General features: G+C 28.6%; 2 protein-coding genes across 2 annotated transcripts; both read right to left on the bottom strand.

Annotated features, from left to right (window-relative positions):
* Positions 1–3776: 3776 nt before the first annotated feature.
* LOC108760162 (uncharacterized) lies at positions 3777–18048 on the bottom strand. Its single transcript, XM_018505966.1, has 17 exons — positions 17910–18048; positions 17329–17477; positions 14326–14384; positions 13891–14032; positions 13639–13803; positions 13133–13278; positions 10541–10649; positions 10343–10401; positions 10107–10248; positions 9859–10026; positions 9497–9616; positions 6208–6256; positions 5520–5668; positions 5129–5187; positions 4722–4863; positions 4325–4489; positions 3777–3978 (listed from the first exon to the last, which is right to left on the bottom strand). Exons 1-17 carry the CDS (start codon positions 17947–17949, stop codon positions 3832–3834), a joined length of 2010 nt encoding a protein of 669 aa, XP_018361468.1. The 5' UTR covers positions 17950–18048; the 3' UTR covers positions 3777–3831.
* Positions 10324–10830, bottom strand: LOC108760285 (glutathione S-transferase D7-like). Its single transcript, XM_018506127.1, has 2 exons — positions 10541–10830; positions 10324–10401 (listed from the first exon to the last, which is right to left on the bottom strand). Exons 1-2 carry the CDS (start codon positions 10676–10678, stop codon positions 10324–10326), a joined length of 216 nt encoding a protein of 71 aa, XP_018361629.1. The 5' UTR covers positions 10679–10830.
* Positions 18049–23879: the final 5831 nt, after the last annotated feature.

The following is a 23879-nucleotide window of genomic DNA, read 5'->3' as shown; positions in this document are numbered from 1 at the left end:
CCAGGCTTTAAAAAGTGTGGTTTAATTTTCATTCTTTAGAGTGAGAATCCATTCTAAAAAATTTAAAGAATAACAACATAAAAATAATTTAATTTAATTTAAGAATTCACTTGTATTTATATTCTTAAATGTTTCATTAAAAAAAATTTTATTATAAATCACCTTAATAAATTCGGGTTTTAGGTGTTCGCCGGCAGAGAGATCCACGTTTTTCACATTTAAATCCACTCCTACAGCTGCCGCCGTTAAAAGAACGGCCCGACATGGCGGACTTCCGGTAAGTTGATAAAGATCAATGGGCATCTTGAAATCTGCGCACGATATGCTATTAATGAAGTGGCGACGATACGCGCTACATTCTTATTATGTTTAAAAGAGTAACTAATTATGCGAGTATAACTAAAAAATAGAAAGAAACGAAGAAGAGTAACCAAAATATCAGACACAATCAGGCAACATTGTCTCAAATAAATCTAATTTACGGAATATATTTTGCGTTAATAAATTAGTCAAAAGAAAACCTGTCAATTATAGGCCACAACGATTATAACGAACCAGTGGACCGTAACTTCACAAATGCACTGGGCAGATATGGAAAATGATTCAGTAAGTTTCTAGGTTCATAAGTTATCGCGTAATGAAGTACGATTAATACACTCGTCGAATTCCAAAAATTATAAGAGTCAACATCGTACACTGTGAATCACAATTATTTGCAATCGTTCAAGTATAGTCACTTCAGTGGTTTTGGTGAATTATTTATGACAGGTAAAGAGAAATGGAAATGAAAAATCACATCCAACCGAACCTGCAGAATGTATTCTTTGGAGATGCGTAGCGAGATTATGACAGACTGTCTAATCAACTTGTTTGTCGGAGCTATATAAATAGTTCGCGAAGTGCCTGTATAACAAGGAATAGTTCTGTATCGCACACATGCAAGAGTGAGATCAATTATCATTGAGAATTCTCCATGCTTACTAGTAGTCTTGTTTGTTTCAAACAAGCTATTTTATTATGCGAGTTACTTCCGCGCGCTTCCTCTTGCATCAGAAAACAATAAACAACAGTTCTGTATTACGTATAATTCAATGTCAGTCGACGATATAAGCGTAGATATCGTGAATACATGAAGAATTGTTATCTCTTACATAAAATCTGCACGATTTAAAAAAAAAATCACAATTTTTATAACTTTGTAACGAAAAAGTATATTGAGACTTATGCAAATTATAATGATTTTTATGGTGTATAATTTGCTAAATCAGTCTAGTTAATTGGTGATTTGCTTCGCTTTTCAATTTCAAAATGAAGATAATTCCCTTTTTTAATTTTTTTTTGCAATAAGAAATACCGTATTTATGTCTTATAATTTTATTATGAAACCTAGCAAAAGTTATAAAAATTAACAATAATAAAATTAAAAACAAGACCATTTATATGAGTATATCACCTAAATGTTGTAAAAATTAAGAATTTATAATAAAACTTAATACAAAAATTTGTTTTTGATTACCTTTTTCACCAATCAATAAAAATTAATTTGATTCACCTCGGTCTACTTTACTTTGCGCGAATCGACTTTTACGATCGCTTAATTGCTTTTGCTTTCTATATTATCATTACGCTTAATTTATTGTCATAAATTAACTATTTCAATATTGAAATGCGAATAATTTTACGTTTGTAGTAGGTACATCTATTCATAAAATTACGCAGCTTACAAGAAAAAGCATTGTTAATAAGTTGATCTTACTTGGATAGAGTTCTGATAAGCGTCGTAAATTTAAATACTCGTTAACTTGATTACGTTGCGATTTATTTTGCAATTCAATCTATCAATATTTTTGATGTATTAGTCTTTTATCGATTAACAATTTGAGGTTCGACGGCACAGAACCGTCGCGTAAGAACATCAGTCTTATTGATATATACCGTCATCTATCATTATTACATGCTGCAACTGTTATCAGGAGACACGGTAATGTCTCGCCGCTAAGAACACACATTATAGGTAAAAAAAGCAAAAACATTGTACATATATATGTTTAAACAGCACAATGTGAACAGCGTAATTAGCCGGTGTGTTTATGGTACAAAATGTCAGTATCATAGCCGTAGTTCGTTGCAGTCAGATGATGTAACAGATATTGTTAACCGGCAAGTGTTAACCGGCGTTAATTAATTCCAGCATGATTCATCATCATGTATAAAATTTGCAAATCATGCTCTTCTTTACACATCATGACGAAACTTTTAACTTTTTAAAGCATTGTTAGATAACTGATTTAAAGTATTGGCACCGTAAAAAAATGACCATGAATAATTATATAGTTACATGTATGAATTATAAATAATACCACATGTTATTTATATCGATTATAAATAATATTATTATAAATTATAAGCAATATCACTTATGGTGATAGATGTGAGACGAGAGCAACATTATTTGATATTAACTTTTTAATAAACAAATATTTTTTACGAATAATAATTCTTTTATAAATAAATTATGTAGGAGGGATTCTTTATAAATCTTTAAACATTTACTTTTAAAAACATTAACTTTACTGTTTATTAAACTCTTCCGAAAATAGAGATAATTACAGTTAGACGTAAATTTTCTATTTTATAAAGTCTGTCAATACGTTTCTTGGAATACAAGGCTACAGATATGCATTTATTTCCATTCTTCTAAAAACTATATAAGTTTTTTATGGTATTTGTACAGAATATTATCTTTTAGAGAAGCCGACGATAGATAACCATTTGATTGCAAATGAAAGCATTAGTCTAAGTGTTTGCAAAGCCTTGAATCTCAAGGTTTCGCCTTCCCACACTAATGTGCATTCGATGTGTTGCGCATAGCATTATAAGCATGCAAAAATGAAATACTCGGAAATTACTGTTAATATATCCGGAGCAATGCTGCGGAAGCGAAATTAAAGCGACTTCGACTAAACTATGATTAGTTTATTCAACATTATGATTTAGTCGATCAGTTGCTTAAATCGTATTTTGCAACATGTTACGAAAAGACTTATAACAAATTAATTTGTTATTGGTAAAAAATTAAACATGTAATAATAGATATCTGAAACATGATGTTGCAATTTTCTATGTTTATTTACGTACAAATCAATGTAAATGAAAAATATAATAAAAATTAATTAAATGATATTCGGTACCTCTCATCTAATCTTATACTTGGAAATGTATCGTATAAAGAACTTTGTGCCATTTGATATTGAATACTTGCAATTGAAAACAACTTTAGACGCGTATTTTTCTATTATATTAATATTATGTATGTTCCAGAAAAAATCCGTAATAATAATAATGCTGAATTTATTGTCATATTCTTTAAAATATGAATATTTTATATTTTTAACGTAAAAATTTTAAATACATAACACGCTACGAAAATACAGTATGCAATATTGTATACTCCTTTTATTTACTGTTCATATTATTTAATTCTGTCATATATGATATATTTTATTCTTACAGTTGTTTTTGTAGTTTTAAATTTATTAATTTATTTTTATGTGTTAAAGTTAATTATTTATAACAGAGCAATACGTTAATATTTCCCAAAATTTACATTTATATATATACATATATATAAATCTGTTTCTTTAATTTTTAATTCTTTTTGTTATAACTAAATATTACATGTCCTTAAATTAGCTCCATTAATCTATTTAACAATGATAATTTATTTATAAAAAAATAAAATCTGTAATATATAAAAATATTGGAAAAATTATTGTAAAAATGTTAAAGCATTGTGATGCATTATACAACTGTTAAATAAATGCTACGATTTTACAATTTTTTTTTAAAGGGTTCAACGAAATCTGCGAATGCCTTCATACCGACACTTTCGATTTCATTGTATTTAGGAGCTTCGGCTTGGATCTTGGAATACCATCTCAGAATGTTGCTGTATTTACTCAAGTCATAGTCCATAAGCTGCAAGAAAAAAAATGTTTATATTGTTAATTTGATGTTTTTTTCATTATAATAATTTGCGAAGTTATATCATCGATAAATCTACGGTTTTGATTTTGTTTATCAAATAATTATTATATATACAGTATGTTGTACAGCGAAGTGTTACAAATCTAAAAACCATAACAATTTACTTAAATGAATATTACAAATAACAATAAAACTAATAAAATTTGATTTTTTAACAAGAAATAATTCTTTTTTATGTCTAAATCTATAGAAATACTTTTTTCTCGCATACTAATTTACTGACTTAAAGAATGTTTTAATGAATCAGTAATGTGTTTGCATAAAACCAGTTTTCTACCTTAAAATTAGAAACAGTGACGACCAAGGTAAGATCAGCGAGAGTTAGAGTTTTTCCCGCTACATAATTTTCTCCTTCTAGGAATTTATCCAAGAAAGATAAGGCATCGTTCATTTTATCGTATGTTGCTTTCTGTGGAGTGGCGCCGGCGAACATTATCGAATACTGCAATTAATACATATACATACTATATATGTGTATTTTATTAAAATATCTCTTCATACAATATTGTAAAAATAGGATTTCGATATCTCGCATAGTTTCAAAAAAATTTAAGTACATTAATTAAAATAAGATACATTGTATATATATGTGTGTGCTGTGTCTGTGTGTATGTATATGATCATTAATTTTATCAATCATATATTAAATATTATAAGATTTAAGGATAACTTACATAATAATCGGAGAATGATTTAAACAGCGTTCCCATGTCGAAGAATAATCTCTGATCAACCAAAGCTCGTTTTTTTGGATCTTTTGGATAGAGAGAATCTTTCTTGCCATATTGATTGGCTAGGTATGTCATAATTGCACGACTGCAAATTGATGCAAGCTCTTAATTAATTAATATCATAATAATATAGAATGTTATTAAATAATTTGTAAATTAAATATTTATTTGCTATGTAGAAATCTGAAATTATAACTCGTTTTGCCTAAATATGAATTCCATACCAAATAAATAAACTTAAAAATATTACAAAGTTGTATACAATTATATATAAAAAGTATATATTTATTTTATGTGCAAAAATCAGACATTTATTAAATGTTAATATAAAAAGTTTAACAGAAAAATACCTTTCATATAAATAAAAGCCACCGTCATCCAATGTAGGTATTGTATGTTGTGGGTTCATCTATTAAGAGCAATACGTATAAAATTACAATTATTTTAAATTATCTTGAAATTTGAAATACATTTTTATTCGATAAGTAAAGTATAAAAACCTAGAAACATAACAGATCTGTTTTTTGATATTTAGAAAAAGTTTAAGAAAAATATGTTTGAAGAATTTTCAGGTCCAATTATAAATTACTATATTTTTCTTCCGACATTATTTTTTTCTCTCTCAAAAAAACGCAAATAAATCCTTGTAGTTTGGACATAACAGTCTTAGATAATTTAATTTCAAGGATTCACTTGTATCTTTAAATGCTTTATTTTGTAAGAAGTTTTATTACGAATTACCTTAATAAATTCAGGTTTTAGGTGCTCGCCGGTAGTGAGATCCACCTTTTTCAGATTTAAATCCACTTCTAAGGCCGCCGCCGTCAAGAGCACGGCCCGACATGGCGGACTTCCAGTAAGTTGGTAAAGATCAATAGGCATCTTGAAATCTGTGGAAATGCACAACACTATTAATAAAGTAGCCACTGTGATCTCTAGCGTGTCGGAAGTATTCGAACGACGCGAAACTGTTTTCGACGGTACATGGGATTTTTCATGTTTAAAAGAACATTGAAAACAGAAAAAAACGAAGAAGAATAATTAAAATATCAGATACAATCTGTTGACATTATCTCATACAAATCTAACTCGAGGCACATAAATTTGCGTTATTAATTAGTTAAAAGCAAACTTGTTAAATTATAGGCCGGAAATTACGGCGACACACCGTAGCGTTACACATTTAACTATACTGAGCAGAACGTGGAAAATAAATCAAAAATTTTATAAATAAAATTTGTTTTATAAAGAATATTTAGAAATTATTGCGTAATAAGAAACGATTTAAGCATTCGCCGAATTACAGTCGTCTTCGAGCACTGTGAATCACGAATATTCGTAATTGTTCAAGTAGTTTTGTCACTCTAGCAGTTTTGGCGAACTATATATAACAAGTAAAAAGAAATGGAAGTGCGCAGTTACAACGGACCAGCAGATTGTATTCTCCAGAAGCGTGTAGCGAGATTATAGTAGACTGACTAGTCAATTTACTTATTCGAGCTATTTATAAAGCCCATGTAACACGAAACAACCTCTGTTTTGCATGTACGTAAGAATGAGATCGATGATCGAGAATGTCGAGGGTTCTCAACGCTTGTTAGTAGTCAAGAGTGTTGCTATTTTCTGCTTTATAGCAATTTCTTCGATTGTTTCAAATGTTCCATTTACATAATAAACAATAATTGTAATTGCATAATAAACAATAAGCAATCTCTTACAATAAGTAAACATGATATTGATATACATTATTAAGGGAGCAGACACCTGGTGGTAAAGAAGTAATACTTTACTTTGTGTGAACTGATCTTACTCATTATTCAAATGCTTTTACTCGTGACGTGACGCTCTTATCATTACGCTTATCTAATTGCACACTGTACAAATATCAGTTAAAAGTTATTGAAATTTATAAACTACAGGTTTTGTAGGTTTATGTTGTCTGAAATATAAAATAAAAATAAATTTACATTACATTTCTAATAACTTCAACTATCGTAAAATAATATAACTTTTAACGTTTTTAAAAAAGGAAATATTTATGGTTAATGTTTTTCCTAATCAACAATTTCCTAGTCAGCATTTTTTGTTTTTTTAATAACCGGCATTAATGTTGGTACGCCCATGATTTGTTTGTGCATAAAAAATTTGCAAGTCATACTTTTCTTTACATGTTTGCATTCATTACATTGCATTCATGAAAAAACCGACTTAATACTAAACCGTTAAAGGTTTAGTATTACCGTTATCAGACGAATGACTCGATCAGATTTGTATCAGTAGCAAAAAAAATAATGTTCAATCTTGTTTTCACTATCATTGGCTACGATATTAACTCTTTGGATCACAAGAATTTTCTATATTACAAAGTCTACAATAAGTAACGTCATAATAGCGAAACACAATGCTACAGACACACACTTATTTTTATTGTTTTAAAGCTCGTGTAAGCTTTACAATTAAAAATTGTAAATCTTATTTAAATGAAATTGCTTTTGTGTGTAAAATACTATCTTTCAAATAACTCAGCAAACAAACTTGATAGCAAATGAAAACATTTGCTATCTTTGCGGCCTTGAATAATACACATTTGATAAATTACGCGTAGTATCGTGCGAATGTAAAGAATGAGAACGATATATTTCGATATCACCGTTAGCATCGGAAACAAAAGCTACGCAAGCAAAAACAATGGTAAAAATGAAAATCAATAATTTTAATAGCCAAGTATAATTCTCTTGAGAAATTAGCGATGAAAGATATTAGCTTTTCTAACAATAAGTTGCAACACAGGCAAATTCCTCTTTCCCATCCTTTCCACTGTTTCTGCATATAATTTTAAATAAACTTTTCGTTTATCCTAAATAATATTTATTTGAGGACTGAATACTAAGATACTTCTGTTTATATATTAAAAAATAAATCCTTAACTTAATATTTGCTAAGAAAGAAAAATACTGCAAATAACCCGTAACTAACTGGAGCATCAAAACATTCTATGTATGCGTTTATACATATATGTTTATGCGCACGATCCTATATACATATATAGCAATTAAACTTTTTTTCCAATTTTATAATAGTTTAATTTTTATGCTTATAAACTGTACACTAACACATTTTTATGTTTAATGATTTTTTGAGAATGAATAATTGTTAGTTAAAACACCAAAGTTTTGTTTAATAGTAATTGTGTTTTTTTAAAAACAAAATATTTTATTCACAATGTTTAAAATACAATAATACTGAAAGACGAAAATTATGAAAAGGTCTGTTGTTTATACTGTTATATCATTATTTGATATAATAAAACGGAGATAATCTCTCTCTCTCTCTCTCTCTCTCTCTCTCTCTCTCTCTCTCTCTCTCTCTCTCTTTCTCTCTCTATGTATATTCATATACAATACAATAGTGTAATTATAAATGACAAATATAACAATCTACATACTTACGATAAAATATTAAAAGTTTTGATAACAACGTCTTATCGCTAGGTGATAATGTTATAATTATGTATTGTTAAAGTTAAAAATATACTTATTAGAAGTAGAGACATTTATATGAGTAACTATATACATTCAACATTCCAATAAATAATATATTATGTTCACAATTTTTTTTATTGCTTCATGTTATGTTTATTTCTTTGACACTCTTACATGCTATATCCATATAATATGATTCTTTAATTACACAATTCTATTATTATTATACAATTCAATAATTATGTACATTAACATATTTATTAATTTAATATTTAATTACTTATATAAAAATAAACGTATTTTTACTTCAACTTTCTGTATGAAGTACATATGATAAAATAATAGTTTTTTATGACCATTATGAGTTGCAACTTGTGTTTTTATCATAGATCAATTGAAGAGTAATCATTATTTAAACAATGTTGTATTTCATATTCCAAGAATTAAATAAATTCCTATTAATTCTGTTAGGTTAAAATTTATTGAACAAAATATACAAATAATTAATTAAAGACAAGATGTTATAAATAAAAGTAGGTTTCCTATAGTAGTGTGTGTGTGTTTGGTAATCTTCAAAAGATCATTACCCGACATATGACACAGATGGGATGACATATGTTGAATGTGAATAATGTAGAATTTTAGTAGTGGCGTTGCCATCAGTCGGCATATTATTCATCTTCGATGCTTTAAATTTCCGATAAAAAAAATAATAGAAATTTAAAAAATTATAAAAAATTATAGGAATTACGTATATAGTACTTATAATTTGAAATCAATCAAAAATGAAGTAATTTTTCCAAATTAATATAACACTAAGACTTATTGTTATAATTATAATATTAATAATTTACTTTTTTATCTTATAATATTATGCATGCAGGCATTACTTCTTCATTTGTTTGTATTCTTATTTTTATATTTATAAAATATATGCAAAAAGTGCAGAAATTTAAATAATATAAAGCGTTTAAAAATCAAAGTACAATCGTTTTAAATATGAGTACTGATAAAAACCTTATGCAATAGATAATCTTTTTTTCTACACAATTACTTGATTAAAATTTAATTGATTACACGCAAACGTTTTATATATTTAACATGTATGTTTAGCTTGAAGATTCGAATTAAAATAATATATTACGTATATTATTCATTTTCTTCTTCTCCTTTTTCTTCTTCTGCTTCTTCTCCTCCTTCTTCTCCTTCTTCTGTGTTGCCTTGTGAAGCTTGAACCATTTGCTTGAACATCTCAACAGGTTCACCATTAACTTTCTCGTATCCAGGCGCAGATGTTTGTATTCTCTCCAACCAGTCAGAAATGTTATTGTATTCTTCCAAATCAAATCCGAAAATCTAACAAACAATAGATTAGTTTTGCAGATCTCAAAATAAGTTCAAAATATGTGATAACTGACAATTGACAACAAAGCAACTAAATCCATATAAAATTACTAATAGGAAAGTAAGAATAATCTTAAAAATATCTACAAAAAAGGAAAACTACATCAAAGAATTAACATGTATCATATTGTCGTTTTAGTTTGTTCTAAAAATAATTGTAGTCGATTAATACTACATAACACTATTAAAATTACCATCGCTGTTGTTACTGACGCAACTAAGGCAAGATCGGCGATCGTTAAATTATCTCCAGCCACGTAAGCTTGTCCTTCAAGATAATTGTTCATGATTTGAAAATTCTCTATTAGTTTTTCATATTGTGCTGGATCACACGTATCGATTTCCTTTCTGAAGACTCTCATCTATGATCATAGAATGTGCAATGATCGGTCACATGCAGTCTCAATACGGTTTGTTTAGAAATAATGAAACGTATACGTACATAACACTCAAATATTGTCGCAAAAAGATTGCCAAGATCGAAATATAATCGTTGATTAACTAAAGCCCGTGCCTCTATATTGCGTGGATATAATGTATCATCCTGGCCATACTGATCGACCAAATAAGCCATAATAGCTCGGCTAAAATATCATTTCTTGATGAAAATAGTAAAATGTATATATATAAATACTATGAGATGAGCTACATGACACTTATTAAGACGCTTCTACAAACCTTTCTGATATTTTAAGATCATCGTCGATTAGAAAAGGAACTGTCTTTTGTGGATTTAACTGAAAATAAAATTATGCTCTTCTAATATTAACAAATATAGTACTTTCCAATAATATTTTATGTTCAAATTACGAAATTATCTGAAGTAGCAGAAGTATTTTTACTTAGTAATATTTAAACACTATTAAATTTTCATACCTCCTCGTATTCCGGTGTCAAATGTTCACCAGCCATCGTGTTCAATACTACCAATTCCATTTCGAGCCCTATTGCCTCTACCACGAGTATAACAGCTCGGGAAGGTGGACTCAGAGGAAAATAATATAATACGGGCATTATTTGTTTTTAAAATAGCTCAATTTGTTCGATTGATATATATAATATTCACGTAGTTTATAATGTGTTCACAAATATTATCTCTTTTTGTTAATTCTAAATTAATAAATATAAAGTATTCGTTTTTTCGCGAAAACAATTGCGTGCACAGATCCAGGTTTGCACGAAGACTGAACAGTTCTGGACTATAACTTTTCATCTAATCGATATACTGCCATGTATTTAAATATTACTGTCAGCCTATAGCTTTGACCTTTATTAGATTTTTATGACGGATAGGCGCAGATAGATGGATAGCTTTACTTACGTTTTTTTTTTAAGATAGGAAACTATAAACAATTATAAAATGCAATTTAAGTAAAATAAAAAAAGAAGCTATATATATATATATATAACACGCATATAATTTAAAAAATATTAAAATTAATTTGAAACCTAATGTAGCATTAATGAATATAAGTTTTAATATCTTTTTGTGCACTGCGCTTGAGTATTATAAATTAAAATGTTTACATAGTCTTATTTTTGTAGTATTTATAACTTCTACAATCATCGACAAAATACGATTGATGCAAGCACAGACTCTTATACTGTAATTGCTATCGTTATTTAAAGAATTGGAAAGAATACGAGCGTAGGAGTCAGGCGCAGAAGACCACGTGTTTTTACATGAAAAATTTTTTACTTAAATTAAACTTTTTCATTTTATACGGCTAACTCTTTAATTTTTTGTGATAATACTTAAATTGAGCAAGGTAACGCAATTTTGTGATAACGTTTTGTATATTATTTCGAAGGATAATTAATAACCACTACTTTAGTTGGAAGAGAAAATGTCTTTGTGAATGAATTGTGATATAATAATTTCATTTAAAAGGAATTTAAATCATTTGGATTGGAATAGGAAAATTCTTCAATAAGATATACGTATACTTAGATTTCATTGTATAAAAATTAAAGATAGTATTATTTGGATTAAGTAAATAAAGAAACGGGATTTAACTTGGCGCTAGCTGTCAAGAGCCAAATCTATCGGTATGTTCGTAAAAAGAGATACAACGTCAAGTGAAATTAAAATAAAATTATCTTCTAATGTTGTTTTACTCAAAACACTAGTCAAATGTAAACTATTTTTTATATAACTAAATGAATTAACACTGACTTTATAAATTATTTTTTGTAAAAAGATTTATATATTATGAACAGTTGTTATAAATATAAAATCTTTAAAATAGTGAAAGAGCTTATACACGAACCGAAAAAGTTGTTGTTTCTGATATAAAGAATCACATTATACATGTCGTACGCGCGAATTCTGTGATATTCTTTATATGTATACAATATAAAATTTTTTTATATATAATAAATAAATAAATCCTAATAGATTAAATAAGAAAAACATTTTTATTAGAATAAAATTTATGACTACATTATTAATTAATTTACTAGTTTTTAAATTTGTTTTGAATATATACGACATAACTTCACGACGGCCGATACGATGGAATTTGCCTGATAACGACATTTCCAGTGGAAAGAAGATTTTAGCTTGGTCGTGAAAACTTTTTGTTTCCGACAAAGCCATGCACAAGCTAGGTCAAGATTCTCTAAGGGCAAACCGTTCATGGAAACTATGCAAAAGTTTTCCTGTTATTAAATGACCAGTAGAGGTGAGAATTCTCAACTTTATACCCATGAAATTTTACGGAGAACATGTATTATCTTTTGTAATATTTTAATTATAACTTTCTTCGGATGTTATAAGGGGTAACTACAAATAGGATATTAACTAATTTTATATTTGGAAACATATAGTGTAAAATAGCACAACTTTTGTGTTATCTGCAATTGTATATATTTATATAGAATTAAAATCAGTTCTTATGTACATAATAATTTTTTATTTAGTTTTATTAGATTAATATGTGTTAAAAAAAAACCCATAGTAATAATCATACTATCGTCATATTCTTTAATTTTTTAAATGTAATATATTTTCTTTATAGGTTTTTTTATACTATAGTTTTAAGTTTATTAATTTATTTATACGTTAAAATTTATTATTATAATAAACAATATTTTAATGTTTTTCAGATTTTTTATTCTATTATCTTTATTTCTTAAGAGTTTTTTGTGAGAACCATATATTCTTTCTAAAAAGTATAAATCTCACTCTGAAAAATGAAATCTCACTTTTAAAGATTGAAAATTGAGCCACTCTGTTTCAAAATTGGCTCAATTCTCAGTCTTTAGAGTAAAATTCCTCGCCAAAGAATTTAGAAGGATACATGCTTTTACATTAGTACTATTTTTAACTGTTTAACAATATATAATAATTTATTTATTTAAATTCGAAATCTATAATATATAAAAATATTGTAAGACAAACTATTATTTCATAAAAATATAAAAGCACTAATGCATTACACAACTGTTAAAACAATATCACGAGATTACTTCTTTTTTCTGGCATTTTCGACAAGTTCTCTGAATGCTTTTATACCTACGCCTTCGACTTCATTGTATTTAGGAGCTTCGGCTTGGATCTTGGCAAACCATCTCAAAATGTTGCTGTATTTACTCAAATCATGATTCACAACCTGCAAGAAAAGAAATGTTAATATTTAAATTGTTAATTCGATGTTATTTTTGCTATAATAATTTACAAAATTATTTCTTTAATAAATTTATATTTTCGATTTTATTTGTAATTAAAATATGTACATATTATATTATATAATAAAGTGTTACAAATTTAAAAGTGCAAAAATTTATTACTTAAAATTAATATTGCAAATAATAATAAAACTATTAATATTTGATTTTTTAAAACAATTTTTTTTTGTTTAAATCTGTGTGTGTGTGTAGAAATATTTTTTTCTTCCATGCTCACAATTTATTGATTTAATGCATGTTTTAATAAACCGGTGACGTATATTTGTGTAAAACTAATTTTCTACCTGATAATTAGAAATGGTGACGACTAAGGCAAGATCGGCGAGAGTTAGAGTTTTTCCTGCCACATAATTTTCCCCTTCTAGGAATTTATCCAAGAAAGATAAGGCATCGTTCATTTTATCGTATTTTGCTTGCTCCGGAGTGACGCCGGTAACTGCCAGTTGATGCTGTAATTAATGTTTATTATACCTATATAGTCATCGATTTTGTTAACCATTACATATTATGAAATATATGGTCCAAGGATAACTTACAAAATAATTGGTAAAAGATTGATTCAGAGTTCCCAAGTCAAAATATAGTCTCTGATCAACCAATGCTCGTTTCTTTGGATCTTTTGGGTAAAGAGAATCGTTCTTATTATACTGATTAGCCAGGTAAGTCATAATAGCGCGGCTGCAAATTAATGTGAGCACGTGAATAATAAATGTTATAATAATAATAATTAACTAACGCTAATTTTACTAAAGAATTTGTATACGACTTTGTAAATCTGAAAAAATGCGTAAATCTAAATTAGTTTTAAGCAAATTTAAGATCTAACACCATGGGAATCTGATATCAAATAAATTAAACTATAACAAAATATAAGTCGTTAATTATTACAGAGAAAGTATATTTATTTTATATGTAAAAATGTCAATGACATTCACTAAATGTTAAGATAAAAAAAATTAAGAAATAAATACCTTTCCCATAAATGTAGGCCATTGTCATCCAATGTAGGCACCATATGTTGTGGATTCATCTATAAACAAAATATATAACAAAATAATTATTTTTAATTATTTTGAAATTTAAAGTATATTTCTATTCGACAAATTAATTATAAGAACTTACAAAACAGAAAGGATCTGCCTTTTTTTATATTTAAAGGAACAGTTTTTAAAGAAAACATGTTTGGATAATTTGCAGTTTTAATTGTACATTACTGTATCTGTATTTTTAGTATTAACATATCGATGTTATTGGAAAGAAAATTTATATACAAAAAATTAGTATGAAAAAAAAATAACATTAAATGTAAACAGAATGTTTAAAGTTTTCGTTATAATAAACATTTTGATATTTACATAAAATGATTTTTTTACTTTTAATATTAATTGGTTTTAACCCTCGGTACCTACAAAAGGTTAGCATAACTCTCCCCGATTTTCATAGATCTTTTTCTGATCCCTTTTCACTTATTGCAAAATATTTTTTGTGCTACGACATTTTAAACTTTCTAACTAAAAAATTCTTTTTTTCAGTCTTCAAACGATAAAGTAAAACAAAATTAGTTAAAATCGATGCACTACAATCTGCGATATAAGCAAAAAAAAAACGCTGGGTTACAAATATCCGGATGTGGGTAGATAGAGACTTTTTTGAGATGCGGGATGCGGGTACTGAGGGTTAATATTCCCGATATTTTTAATATCAGGAATATTAAAAACAGTAGTACGTTATACACACAAATAAATATTGCGCAACATAAACATTACTATCTATGTATTTAAAAAAAATGCTTAAGCAATTTGCAATTGAAACTCTAGGAGAGTTGTTAAAAAACTGTTAATTAAAGAACACTATTATAAAATTTTAAGTAAGTTATTTTTAGAAAAAAAATTATAAATACTACATATTTTTGCGTCTTTGATATTGTTACGTCTTGCGAAAATGTGAAAAATCTTTCATGTGATAAGGCAAGAGAAAACAAATAAAACATGATTTTTGTCAGATTTGTTTGGCCATTAGCAATAAAATTTGACACCAACGCGTGTTATAAGATTTGAAATCTTGAAAGGAAATTGGTAATAAAAGCAAATATTGCCTAAACATGTAACAAATATGTAATTGTCTTCCTAATGAATGTGGAGTTTCGACGCGGGTCTACAATTTTTGTAAAATTCTGTCAATAAATGCACGGTTTCCATTGTTCTGTATAAAGCTCTATTTAGGGTACTCAGTTCTGAGAGACAATGGAGACGTTGAGTGGCGTCGCGTGGCTTCATACGTTGCATGGTCGTCTGATAGTTGAGTTCCGGTTTCAATCCTAGCTTTCGCTCCACACTATGTTTCATTAAGAGGTCGGTATTTTTCCGTGAATTAAGAAATGATAATTCCATACGCGCGCGCGGATTAAGAACATTGTGTTCTAATACCTTTTATGAATAAATTTAATATTAAGGCATCAAGAGAGCTTTCTTGAGGAGGCTTCTGCTATAACTCAATTTCAATAAAGCGGATACTGTGTGACCTTTAAAATATATAAAGTGAGAAATCTAAATAGAGGCAATAGAGGAAGAAGAAAAATCAAATTTGCTGATGTATTCTTGATGAATATCAAGAGAAATTAAATTAAATCTCGAATAACGGAGCAATTGAAACAAATCATAAATCGGTCAAACTTTAATGGACATTTGAGTTCCATCGGTTGGTAGAATCCATAAATTCAGAGCGAATGCTAAGTATATCTGGAATGGACAAAACAGGTGAGCGCGCAAACTTCAAGAGAAAACTCTAGCTAAAAAATACGAACAGGTTAGATTTAGTTATCACTTTCTGTTCTTTTGCTCTGCAGGTCCGAATCCTCCAGTTGATATAGGATTTCTTTCTGGTGAACTTTCTAGTGAACGATTTCTCCTCTTGTTTTCGCGTTTGACTATGCTACCTTCCGCCGAACAGAATTCACCCTCTTCATCCACTTTAACTGAATGAATATTTTCCGATTCTCCTCCTTCTGTCTCTTCTATTTCCCCATCATCGTATACTTCTGTTTACTTCTCTGAACAACTTCACGCCCTCTTCTTCACGTATTTCACAACTTCGGAGGTAAAATTTGTGGGAAAAATTCCTGTCTCTTCTTCTTTCCCTAGATATTATAACTTTGGACAACATAATTCACTAGAATCACAAATATCTCAATTTCAATTAATTATCTCGTTATCCCTCGATACTTATGCGATCGATACCTGACAATTTCGACATCGATAAAATTTGATCTATTGTTTCTGGACAAGACTTTGATGTCAAAATTTTTATTTTTCTCTTTCTCTTTTTTTTTCATTATTTAATTCCCCTAGTATTTTTTTTTATTTTTCTTCTTTTATCTCGGCTACAATTGAGGAAACAGATTCATTATATTTAATTCTTTCTCTGCTCCTATGAATTTATACTACATATTTATACATTTATTTTATTTGATTATTAATTATTCACAAAAATTATAATATATATGTTATTCGGCAATGTTAACATAAATTGACAATTTCATTACTAAATCTTAGACGTTAAGTAACGCTATTTTTATTTATTTAAGTCAAAGTCCTTACTCTTAATTCCTTGCCTTATAAAGATCATAGATAAGATCCAATCACAGATTATTAGAATTAAATCCTTTGAAAATAAGATCGACAATCGCCCTGTTTCACAAAAAAGATGCTAAAAAATTTTTTCGAGGACGTTGGTCTATATTCGAAAGTCACAAAAGCTATATTTGACTCGTAACACTCTCCTATGTACCTGCAGGGTCTCTCTAACCCGCATTCTTTCATATCCCCTTCATCTCAGTCTTTTCTCTTTTAAAATAAACGTAAATGAATCCTGGCTTAAACGTACAATATAAAGACGTAACAATATAAAGATAATTTAATTTATTCATTTGCACTTATATGCTTATATGCTTCATTTTTTACAAAATTACAAGTCACCTTAATAAATTCTGGTTTCAGGTGTTCTCCGGTCTTGAGGTTCACGTTCTTTAGGTTTAAATCCACTCCTATGGCCGCCGCTGCCAAGCGCACAGCCCGACATGGCGAACTTCCGGTAAGTTGGTAAAGATCGATGGGCATTTTGAAATCTGCGAAAACGCGCGACGCTCTATTAATGAAGTGGCCAATGTGATCGATCGCACGTCAGGCATTCTAGAGTATTTGAGCGGCGCGAAACTATTTTCAATGAAACGTACTTTTCGTATTTAAAGGAGCAACTAATTATTCACGCGTGATTAAAAAACAGAAAGAAATGAAGAAGAGTAATCGAAACATCAGATGACACAATTTGATTAGACGATATTATCTCAAACCAATTCAAATGTGAGATACATAAATTTGCGTTATTAATTAGTCAAAAGAAAACTTGTCAATTAGAGGCTATAAGTTATATTGAACAGGTGTACTATAGCTTTACACATTCAATTATGCATTAACTGAGTGGACGTGGAAAATGATTCCGCAGGTTTCCTTCCACGTTCATAAATTATCACATAACGAGGAACGATTCAAGCACTCGCCGAATTCTACGTATATTACAAAGTCGATCTCGCGCATCATAAATCACAAATATTCACAATTATTTAAGTAGTCTTGTCACTTTAGCAGTTTTGACGAATTATTTGTAATAGGAGACAGGTGAAGAGAAATGGAGATGAAAAATCATATTAGACCGAACCTGCAGATTGTATTCTCTGGAGACGAGTAGCGAGATTATGGCAGACTGTGTAACCAACTTGTCTGAGGTATTTATAAAGCTCGTGTAACGCGAAACAACCTGTGTATTGCACGCACGCGAGAGTGAGATCGATTATGCGTCGAGGGTTCTCAATACTTGTTAGTAGTCGGGGATATTGCCACCTTCTGTCGTGACTTCCTTGATCCCAAAATGTTTTATTTATATAATAGCGATAAAAATTCTCTTACAAGCAATGACATTATCATTACATTTAATTTTTATAAATTTGTTATTTACTCAGTGCTTTAGTATTGAAATACTAATAATTACATTCGTAAAATATCTATTTGCAAAATTGTGTTAAATTGTTTTTAAAAAGGAACACTGCTGACAAATTGGGAAGATTGGTTCTATTTGGGAAGAACTCTGATATACATTATTAAAACCTTGCATGTTCGGGTATTCGTGAACTTGATTAAACTATAATTTGATTTGCGATTCAATCAGCATTTTTGATGTACATACTCGTACAATATTAGTCTTTTATTGGCTTTTACCGGCGTCAATTAGTTTTCAGTATATGATTCAGTATCGATGATTCGTCGCTGTATAAAAAAAATTTGCAAATCATTCTTCTTTACACATTATGAGGAAACTTTAACGTTCTAGCACTGCCATTATCAGGACTGATTCAGCAAGATTTGTATCGGCAGTGGAAAAAAATAATAATCTCCTTTCCACATGCCTACCTCTCCCCTCCATTCAGTAATACAATATCAGCTTCTTAACGTACATCTTATTCCTCGCAAATAATAATTATAAATAAAATAGTTTTAATAACAAGGAATTTTCCTTTTAAAACTTTTAGCATTTAATTTTAAGAACATTAACTTAACTATTTAGTTAAAGCCTTTAGAAGACAGAGATAATTATAGTTGGACAAGAATTTTCTGTATTACAAAGTCTGCAGTAAGTTTACGAAACAATAGCGGAATACTATTATACAAACACACTTATTTCGATTCTTGTGAGGCAAATGTATCGTCACTTATACTCCAGCAATCCAAGAAAAACGACATTTTAAGTAAAAGTATTCGGGGAAGATAGCATGTACGTGATCCGCGAGAAATATTGTACATATATATATAAAATTTCGCGCGAAGGCCGCTCAGCTCTGTTCAAGCGCAACACGAGTAGTGTTGCGAATGGCAGACTAGAAGATTAATTCTCCATAATTTCTAAAGCAATTTAATATCTGCCAAGAAGTTTAAATGATATATAATTAAATTGCTTTAGGAATTATGGTGCCTCACAGCACATTATTTTTTGTTGTAGCCGAATTGTTAACGCGACTATAAGCTTAACCATCGTAAGTACGAATTTAGACACAAACAGCATATGCTGTATAAGTTGATTTGATAGGAAGAGAAAATTGCGTCAATTTTAAATGGAAACAACGAAATTGTCTCAAGCGACCGAGAAATAAACAGATTCTTATGAGACGGAAACTGCTTGAGGGCGGAACGTTGACATCTTTCCAATCGTGCAAACGCAAAATCAGACTGGACTAAAATAAAGATATACATTCATCACTCAACAGAAGTTTCATTTCTATTTTCTGACCATCCGATCCTTGTACCAGTGGCTATACTTCTAAAAGTTACATAAATTTCACAGTCGTCTATTTATACGGAATTCCATTTTCTGGAGAAACCAACGGTAGACAACCACTTGAAAGCAAGTGAAAGTATTGGTTCAAGTATCTGTGTAGTCATGACTCTCAAGGTTTCACCTTCCTACATAAACGCACATTTGATAAATTGCGCGTATCATCATGCGGATGTAAAGAACGAGAACGATGTATTTCGATAGCACGCTGTTAGTAACAAGAGCGGAAACAAGAGCTACGTAGGCGAAAGTAAATGTAAAAAAGAAAATCAGTAATTTTAATGGCCAAATATGATTCTCTTGAGAAATTAGCGATGGAAGATATCAGCTTTTCTAACAATAAGTTACAATAGCAAACTCTTTTCTCCCTCCTTTTTCATTTCCTCTACTTCTTTATTTAATTTCAAACAACTTTACGTTTGTCCTAAATGATGTTTATTTGAGAGTTGGGTACTGGATACTTCGGTTTGTGTATTAAAAAGATGGGTTCCTCCTAACTTAATATTTGCTAAAGAAAAATACTGCAGGTAATCCGCAACTGAATGGAGCACCCGGACGCTCTATGCATGCGCATAGATATGTGTGTGTCATATGTGCACGCGCTCCAGTATGTCGTATTCAATTTTATTTTTCCATTTATACACTATGACGTTTTAACCTTTGTGTACGCCTATAAATTGTACACTAACACGCTTTTATGTTTCATGACTCTTTTGCGAATGAATAATTGTCAGTTGAAACGCCAAAATTTTGCTTTTTTCAAACGTTCAATCAAACCTTTCGCTTTTTAAAAATAAAATATTACTTATTTTACTCAGAATTGTATAAAATACAGTAACACTGAAATTTGTATAATCTTCGTTCTACAATAATTCTATGTAATTTCTTGATACATCAGATATGATGATAGTTCGAATAGAATAATACAATTTTAATATATATGTACGTGTACATATAGCATTAATATACAATGCTGTAATTGTTATAATTATCATCTGCGGAAGGTATATAGAAGTTAGGTGTGATTCTATGTAAATTTACAAAACAAAAGGAGTCTCGATTATTTCGATGCTAACTATAGTCAGCGACAAATGACCTAACGTAATCGATTGTTACATAAGTAATTATTGTGAAACTGTGGCACATTCTTTTCTATAACTACACAGAATTAACGTCGTTTCCATGCAAATATGCAACATACAAGATGTTAAGATACAATATATGTATAAGTAATAAATACAAAAGCTAATTTCGAATTAACATTTGCTCGGAATTCAAGAGACACATCTTGATCAAAAACGGATGGACGGTTTTAATCGTTCGCGGTTGACCACCTAACAACTTCTCCGGAAAATGCGAGAAGCATTATAGCATAAGTAGCTCTATCGAATTATTAGCTAGTTGCGGTTCGGTCGCACGTTTCAACTTTTAACACAATTATACTTGGAAATTGTCTACAAAGCAAATTAATTCTTCGCGAAACTAACTAACATAAAGCGATTAAGTTAAGGTCGATAGGTTATCGCATAAGCGGTTAGATCAGATTCATTTGTTAAATTTTCTCTCACCTACAGCATTAAAATTATTATACATATACATATATGTATATTATATATAGCTTTGCGATGTTAGTTTTCTATTGCATGTAAAAATATTGAGAAGAATTGAGATTTATGCAACAGAAATATATTTTTATTAAAAAAATATATTTACATTTTGTGGGTGCATAGATGTAAAAGAATAAAATTTCTAGGAAGCTTATTTCTTTTCTAATTTTTTATAAGAAAAAACCTAGAATCACCTCCTATAGATCGTTCTTCTAAGCACCAGTTAAAGTTAAGTGGATTTTAACGGCCATAGTTCTCGTAACATAAAATATGTGTGCGTGTTCTTAAGTCTGCCACTGCAAGTTAAGTAAAAAATATAATTTATTTTTGAAAAAGTTTTTTCGTATAGTTATCTATTAATTAATATATATTTTTGAAATATACTTTATGCACATGTATATACGTAATATAATATATGTATAATAGTATTTATATTGTATAAAATTTGAAACTATTATAATAATTACAAGATTAGTTATACATATATAAATATAAATATACGATATACATGTAAAGTATTACTATATATATAATAAAACAACATTTTTTATATATATCCCTATAAATTATAATAATTAAATAATATAATAACTACATATATTACTCCAATGAAGACTTAATATCGTTTATACATTTAATGAATTAAAAATATCTGATTATCAATGAGGATAAGTAAAATTGCTTTGTCATGTATCGACAAATGCGGCAACAGCTTCTTGCCATCTTAGAATGGATTAGATTCTATTTAATTGTAAAATGCATTCTCGTTTCGTTACCGTCATACTGCTTATTCACTGGTTGTTACGTAATTGTTTGTGATAATAGAGAAGAGGCAACCATACATGTTCATACTCAATATCAGGCAGTATCAACGGAGGTAAACGATTAAACGATTATACATGCAAAATACATTAGTCTGCGAGAATATCTGAAATCGTCAAAGTAATCAAATAATATAAAGCGCAAAATAATTGAATTGAATATAAAATAAATAAAGAAAGAACTTATTTTATAATAAAAAATATTTATATTAAAATTATACTTTACAGTTTACGTATCATCGCTATATGCAGCGCTTACTCTCTAAATTTGAATCAGTGGATAGTCACTAATTACCCAGTGGCATACTTAGCACTGATAATCAGTGAAATTCAACTAAAAAAGAAAGAATGTTTGAGCATTATATAACTAAAATACTGACATTTGCACATTAATTTCAATCTTCCAATACCGTATTCATTGAATTTAAGCACTAAAACAAGGTTAGATCACATAATAAAGATTAGCTAGGTTAGAGATTTCATATTTAATTCACTGATTACCAATGGCATACTTGGCACTGAAATCAGTGATTATTCATTGATTCAGATTTAGAGAGTATATAATTATATTTTATATAGCAGTATTACAAAAATAATGCATACGAAATATAACTTTTTATAAGTTATTATTTCTTTTTAACATAATATATATGTACATTTTATAAATTTTCTTGTACATAAGATATTTCGTTTACATTTCAACAAATTTTTAACCGATCGACCAATATGTCAAGAACGAGTTGTGCCAAAAGCTGATTTACTCAACCTTTTTTAAATCGTTGAATTTTAATAAAATAAACTCTCTCTCACCTCGTCTTGTCAACTTTAAAGACATGTTAAATATATGATAAATAATTTTTATATAATTATATATAAAATTTTTTTTTCCCGAGATTACATCACAAATGTATTCACGACAAGATACTTTATCACAAATGTACTACACGATAAGATATTTTAAAGATATGGTTTTAATAAAAAAAATAACGTTTTATATTGCCCCACTGCGATAATATCGTGATTATGTTGTTAAAATAAAAAAATAATCCAACTATTTTCAAAATAATAATAAGAATAATTAATAAAAATCATTATTAAATTTTATTGTTGGGAAATAGAAAATAATGATTGAAATAAAAAAATAATACTATGTAAAAAACATTGCTAAATTTTTTATTCTAATTATAAAATATAAATGTGAAAAAAGAATTCAGAAATTAGATAGTTTATATTTTAATTAATTTAAAACTGATCATTTTAATTATGTATCGTTGGAAATAAAAACATTTACCTGCATAACCATGTCCATGAAATTTTCCAGTGACTATTAACGTGTAGTAGTGTCTACAATTTTTTAAATTGTTGTGTATGTGCGTGTGTGTGTTCCATACTATTTATGATTTTTTTGGCACTACCATGTCTAAAGTAGGTTAACATTATAATTCTTTAATTATACAATTCTATTATTATTAAAAAACATTTCAACAATTATATACATTAAATACATATATTTTGGATATAAACATGAACGCTGCGTTATTTATACTTACCCTTGAAACTTGAATCGCATTAAATCTTTTTTATCGCATAAATTATTATTTTCTATTTTAATAATTTTCAACTTTCTAACGACAAAAAATTTAGAGATTATTTTTATAAAAAATATAAGTAAGCTATTTAAAATTTGAATATTACGTGCGCGACGATCTGCAAGTA

Source organism: Trachymyrmex cornetzi, unplaced genomic scaffold, assembly GCF_001594075.2.
Source record: "Trachymyrmex cornetzi isolate Tcor2-1 unplaced genomic scaffold, Tcor1.1 scaffold223, whole genome shotgun sequence".
NCBI classification, from domain to species: Eukaryota; Metazoa; Arthropoda; class Insecta; order Hymenoptera; family Formicidae; genus Trachymyrmex; species Trachymyrmex cornetzi.
This window is presented reverse-complemented; position numbering and strand designations above follow the sequence as displayed.

Excerpts from the sequence above, each read along its gene's own strand:
- LOC108760162 (XM_018505966.1), bottom strand. The coding sequence starts at position 17,949 with ATGATGCGCGAGATCGACTTTGTAATATACGTAGAATTCG. Across the intron at positions 14,385-17,328 it reads TGAAACCAGAATTTATTAAG|ATGAATCCACAACATATGGT; the intron begins GTGACTTGTAAT and ends TTTTGTTTATAG. Across the intron at positions 4,490-4,721 it reads AATCATTCTCCGATTATTAT|TATTCGATAATGTTCGCCGG; the intron begins GTAAGTTATCCT and ends TATTAATTGCAG.
- LOC108760285 (XM_018506127.1), bottom strand. The coding sequence starts at position 10,678 with ATGCCCGTATTATATTATTTTCCTCTGAGTCCACCTTCCCGAGCTGTT. Across the intron at positions 10,402-10,540 it reads TGACACCGGAATACGAGGAG|TTAAATCCACAAAAGACAGT; the intron begins GTATGAAAATTT and ends TTTTATTTTCAG.